Genomic DNA, 5891 nt, shown 5'->3' on the forward strand with positions numbered 1-5891 from the left:
TAATTGAGTGCCCCTCCCCCCCTTTATTTCTTCGCGCGCCTTCACCCAGTATAAAACGACGCACGCCAAAGGCGTCTTTCTATTGCAACTGTGGAACTCTTTGAGGAAGGTAGGCCGTAGATGCTATAGGTATTAGACACTGCCGTTACTGTATGTTAGCATTTAAGCATAGGCTACCATGATATAGGCTTATTAGTTATATTTTCGAAACGGTTGCCTACAGGCTATACAATTGGCCCACAAGCAGCCAGCTGTTTAATACCTTAAGAATAAAAATGGTGTAGTGTGACATAAACTAACGAAAGAAAACTACTGCCCCTCTGAATTGGCATATTGAATAGTGGTAGGTAATTGACGGTTGGGTGTATTTATCTTCCCACAGGACGTGTCTGAATAACTCTTTCTATTTTGAAACTACCAATACGCAAGATGTCTAACACTTCCAAGAAGCATCAGTCCTTCTGCTCCGAACCGATGAAGGGCAAGCCAGTCACTGCTCTTCCCGGGATAGGACCCGGGTGTGGCAGCCAGCTGCAGTCGCAAGGCTACCACAAGGCCACCGATGTCTTTGGCAAGTACCTGACCGTGAACGAGAACCGCAACGAGTTCCAGGGCTGGCTGAAGGACCAAAGCGGGGCCAACTTCAAGCAGCAGGGAGGCTGCTACCATGCACTGCGGGATTGGAGCGACAACAACCTGTAGAGCGTCCGTCAACACGCCGTTGTTCTTTTCCCTCCTTAAAAGGTCAAGATGTTTTTAGACCTGGCTTTGTCAACCTAATTAGGCTACTGTAAAATGTTTTGCTTATGTTCAAATGCAGTGAAGATTGACTACTAGTCTAAAATTGGCTTCTGGTTTGCTGGTCGATAAGACGGGCATATGGGCATGAGGGTCTGCTATCTTTGTTATCCATTATTGATATATTTGAGGGGAAGTCTGAAATACAGTTTTTTTTTTCTTTTTTTTTTCTTGAGAGCTTCTCTAACGCTGAACTTGTTTTAATGGGAAAAATAAAGAATTAACAGTATAAGTGTTCATTGTTCTCTTTGATTCAGTTTTGGAAAAGCCACATTATTTCATTTAAAAATTAAATCCATGGAAGTATTCGAAACATTTTGATAGTTTAAACACTTGCCCAATAGCCTATTAGTGAGATGCTAGGCTAAGCTAAGCTAGGTTTGAAGAGGCCGTACATTGTGAAACACTGAATTGCTACTCGTGGTCTTAGCTGTCCGTCCAGTGTTTGCAGTGGGGAAAAAAACCCTCCGGTGTTCGCACACAGCTCTGTAAATGGGAAACAAACAGCCCTCCTTTCATCGGAACGTTAGGCCTATTAGTACAAAAACTAAATGGAGTATTTGCAAGTAATGAAGAGATTCATCAAACATTACTATAAAGCCTAACTACAATGGTAATAACTACCCCGAATGGTAAATTCACAAGATTGATGAGCAAAAGTCGTGCCACGTCGCCATCCTCAGGTTGGTAAAAGGTCTTAGCTGGGCATATGGATATACCTATTTGTTGAGGGGAGACATTTATATTGATTAATCTTTTCCGAAATGTACTTATTATGAACAAATACAAATGTAAATTGTCAGTCGTATGTAGTGGCGTATATTACTACCCCCCTCAGTAAACGGAAAACAGAAACTAGTATAATCATAGGTAAGAACAGGATATACAACAGAATGTACAGTTCATACAATAAAATGAAGTTTGAGGTGATAAAATTCAGAATTGGGATAATGACTAAAATGCATGTTTGCCTTTCTGTTGCCTGGATGGGCTGGTCACTCAACGAAACATCCACTAGATGGCGCCCTTCTCCACAGTCGAGCGTTCCTCTTCCTCGGTTTTTGATAACGGGCTATTCCTACTCAGAGTGATTTATCGTGACTAGATTGGTGTTGGTGCCAGTCCCCACCCTGGTAGGTATTCCCTGTACGTGGTTTAGTGACAAACCTGGATAAGTTAACTCAGAGTAAGTGGTAAACCTCCTAATAGAAGAACCCTCTGACGTTGTTTTTCTAGGAGAATTAACTAATGGGGGGTTCTTTTATTTATTTATTTTATTCATTAAGAGGTTTACCACTTATCCAGGTTTGTCACTAAACCATGTACGTTGAATACCCCCCTGGTCATATATTTACAAGTAGAATGTGCGAGGTGATCTGTCAGGCCTATGGTACGTGAACTGCATTGTAAAAAGGAGAGATAGTAAGTCCTTGAGGTCAGAAAGAAAATTGAAAGCCTTTATTGTCATTGTATTTGCATACAACTGAATTTGAAGCGCTGCTCCTGTTGGTGCCACGAGGGACAACATTTCACAACACAAAAATACACTAAAAAAGATAAGAAGAAGTGCAGTGGTATGGAGTACAAGTACTCCCCCTGAGGTACGCTGCAAATATATAGATACACATGAATAAGGTGACTGGGATGGCAAAATGACTTGCAGCAGAATAAAATGACTAAAGTGTTTGTATTGCACATTGAATTCCCGTTTTAGTGCATGTCTGAGTTTAATGTTCTGGTAGCTGTCGGGGAAAAAACTGTCCTTTAAACGCGTGGTCCTTGCCCTAGAGGAAAAAATGAAGGGCCTGAGATGTCTTTTCTACTTATCTGTACTCCAATAACGTGGCCCCAAACAGTCATATGGATACACACCTGTAAGCACAGACCTACACATGCACACATGATACATAGTTTCAGGGTCGAAGTTAAATGACTGTCATTTCACTACACTACACTTGTTGTTAAATGTTGTTAAAGTGAATGGTGGACTAAATACATGTGTTCATGGAAAAAACAAACAACAACAACCAAGAGACATAGGATGAGTGTGAAATGCTTATTAAAATCCTTAGTGCCTGTTTAGGGTGAGCTTATTGCTTGTGTGATGATGCCTGTGTGAAGACCTCAGCTGACTGCATATATGGCAGCTGGCTGCACAGCAGACTCACACCAGAGCTAGGCCACACCTGACAGTCAGGTCACAGTCAGTCTGCCACAACCTGTGTAAGATGAGACCTGAGAGATGCCCACCTCCGCCCTTATGAGACCTGAGAGATGCCCACCTTGGCCCTTATGAGACCTGAGAGATGCCCACCTCTGCCCTTGTGAGACCTGAGAGATGCCCACCTCGGCCCTTATGAGACCTGAGAGATGCCCACCTCAGGCCTTCCTGAAAGCAGAGCTCTCTGTGGAACTGTTGTGTCCTGTCCTCATGTCCTAACAATAGGGTGCGGTACAACCATCATACCGATACTTACAGTAACTATACCTACGACAGCAACAACAACAATAAAGGTACCCTGATGAGCATTTCACTGGGGTTGTCAAATGGGGACTTTCCTTCGTCAGCATTTCATCGAATTAGGCCCATGACACCTCCAGAAGGCTCAACAGTGGTATCACAGACCCACCCCCCTCCATACTCACCATGGGTTAGGACACATGTCAATATCAGGGACAAGTGTGTTAAGTTAAAATGTGTTTAAAATGAATTATTGTTTTCAGGTACAAACAGATAGGAAGTCGGGCAAATGTTCTGAGCGAGACTTGCCTCCAAACCAGGACTCTCTGCACATATATGTCAATATTAACTACACCTGAGTAATGGGTGAAGCGGGTGTCAATGTGGCTGCATCTGATTGGTTAATAATGTTCTCACGCCAGTATTACATCGTGTTATTGGTTGCACTGATTTAGTAGTCAACTGTGTTTGCCGGTGAGTTTAACAAACTTTTATACTATGGTTTTGACTAAATGTGGAACGATTTTCGCTGACAACAACTGGTTTATCGTTAGAAATAACACAGTTACCTCAACTGGAAAAAATCAAGGTTGTCCCATTTTAAATTACAAAGATGAACAGATACGGGGCTTCGGCCCACCACCTATATGTTTTGCTCGTTTCTCCTCTACTCACCTCACCTGATGGCTTTGGCCTTTTCCTGTCCATCTCTGCTTATTTGGCACTCGACAATCAACACATTACTACGGTGGCCGAGAGGTGCAAACCAACATTACAAAATCTGAAACACTTTTACAAAGCTTGAGACAAATATACATTTTGGAAAACAATTTTTACATATCATGAAAACAAAATCACATTACCATAACACATTTACCCGAAACAAATTTACATTTCAGAAAACAAATTTACATTTCAGTAAACAAATGAACAAGACGCAAAACACTTTTACAAGTCCCGAAACAAATCTAAAAGTGGCGAAACAAATTTACAAATGACATTAACCGGAGAGGGAATGTACCAACTCCGTGATTCGCCCATGCCCAAAACCGCCCCTGATTGTTTAACATCAAGGCCGTTATGACATCGGCTACTGACACGTAAATTACTGTGACTGTTTGCCACAGAACCGCGAGCACGAAGAGGCTCAACAACAACACGTACATGAGCTGCGGCGGCTGACAGAGAGCAAGGACACAGGCACACAGACAACACAATAACATGAACACATTAACTCATACAGGTCGTTACAGTATTAACATCATCTTTCAACATCTTCGTGATTTTAGCTTTAAATTCTCAGTTAAATATAAAATAGTGGAAGTAATTTGTTGCTTACCTTCTTGCTTAGTCTGATGAAAAAGCAATTCTGAGCATGCTTTAGATGGTTCGTGGTTCTTATTCTGCGGACATTGTTACGTGTTCAGCGTATGATGAGCCTCCAGTATTGTTTACATTTACATTAGACGCTTTTATCCCAAAGCGACGTACAGAGGATAGAACAATCAAGCTACGAGCAATAGAGACCTAGTGTAACAATAAATACTATTTTACATAATGTTGCAGCGGTAATCACAGAATTAATCCATTCAACGTCAGATACATTTTTGTTGCCCATTTAGCAGATGCTTTTTATCCAAAGTAATTTACATAATAATGTATTTATTGTAAAGTTGCTTAAGTAGTTTAACTAGTAAGAAAGCTGTGATGTAATTATGCACACCCGTTGTACTGCTGAATATTCCATTTCCGTCTGAACCCTGGAGCTAGGGGACACATCAGTCACTAAATCACCCAGGTAAGGGGTGAACCTTATCTGTGGACTCCTGTCAGGTTGCCATACCCGTGAGTCAAAGTCTCCAACTACTGGTGCTAAGTTTAGTGTACCATATAGCCACAGTGGACTAATGTAAGATCAGCTAAATTAACATAAACAGTGAACGTAACACTTTAACAAAATCAGTTTATGTGCACAACAATATAATGATAACCCATTATAATGAAAAACATCTATCACAGTAATAACAATTTTTACAACAACTTTATCATCCCAATTATTATTAGAAAAGATTATTAATGAAAGATGCTAATCTTAAGAATCAAAATAATCTAAAATATAAACAGATTGTAGACATCTCCCCATGTCTTGGAGTATGATTTTCAACCACTGACACTTTTGGTGTTTCAAGTAGGCATACTCTAATGTGCCTTTTCCACAGGAAAGGATAAGGCAAAATATTTCATATTTTGATACCACTTTTGACTCCAAGTATTGCTATATTTATTGTAAATCCAAACACCATTAACTTCCCTAATATCTTCCGATATGATATCATAAACACCAAATGTGTCCAGGAGTCCTATGGTCAGGAGGATCATCTGCCCAACTCTTTCAGCAGGTCAGGGCATTCCCTCTGGAGGATTCTGAGGAACACCGTCTTCCCTCCAACCCCATGAGAAACCAGGGCGTCAAACACACGTCTCATCTTCTCCTGTTCAGTCGGTGCCGCTCGGATGTTGTCATACACTTCTCTGTTGATAAGGTTTTGCGACAGCATCTGATCTGCTATCTGTATCACGTTCTGAACCTTCTGAATGAGAACCGCCCGCTGATTGGAGAGGAAATCTGCAG

General features: G+C 41.2%; 1 protein-coding gene across 1 annotated transcript; it reads left to right on the plus strand.

Annotated features, from left to right (window-relative positions):
- LOC116218745 (barrier-to-autointegration factor-like) lies at nt 1-873 on the plus strand. Its single transcript, XM_042703266.1, has 2 exons — nt 1-109; nt 383-873. The coding sequence occupies exon 2, from the start codon at nt 430-432 to the stop codon at nt 700-702; it is 273 nt and encodes a 90-aa protein (XP_042559200.1). The 5' UTR covers nt 1-109; nt 383-429; the 3' UTR covers nt 703-873.
- The last annotated feature ends 5018 nt before the right edge of the window (nt 874-5891 follow it).

Source organism: Clupea harengus, chromosome 23, assembly GCF_900700415.2.
Source record: "Clupea harengus chromosome 23, Ch_v2.0.2, whole genome shotgun sequence".
NCBI lineage: Eukaryota > Metazoa > Chordata > Actinopteri > Clupeiformes > Clupeidae > Clupea > Clupea harengus.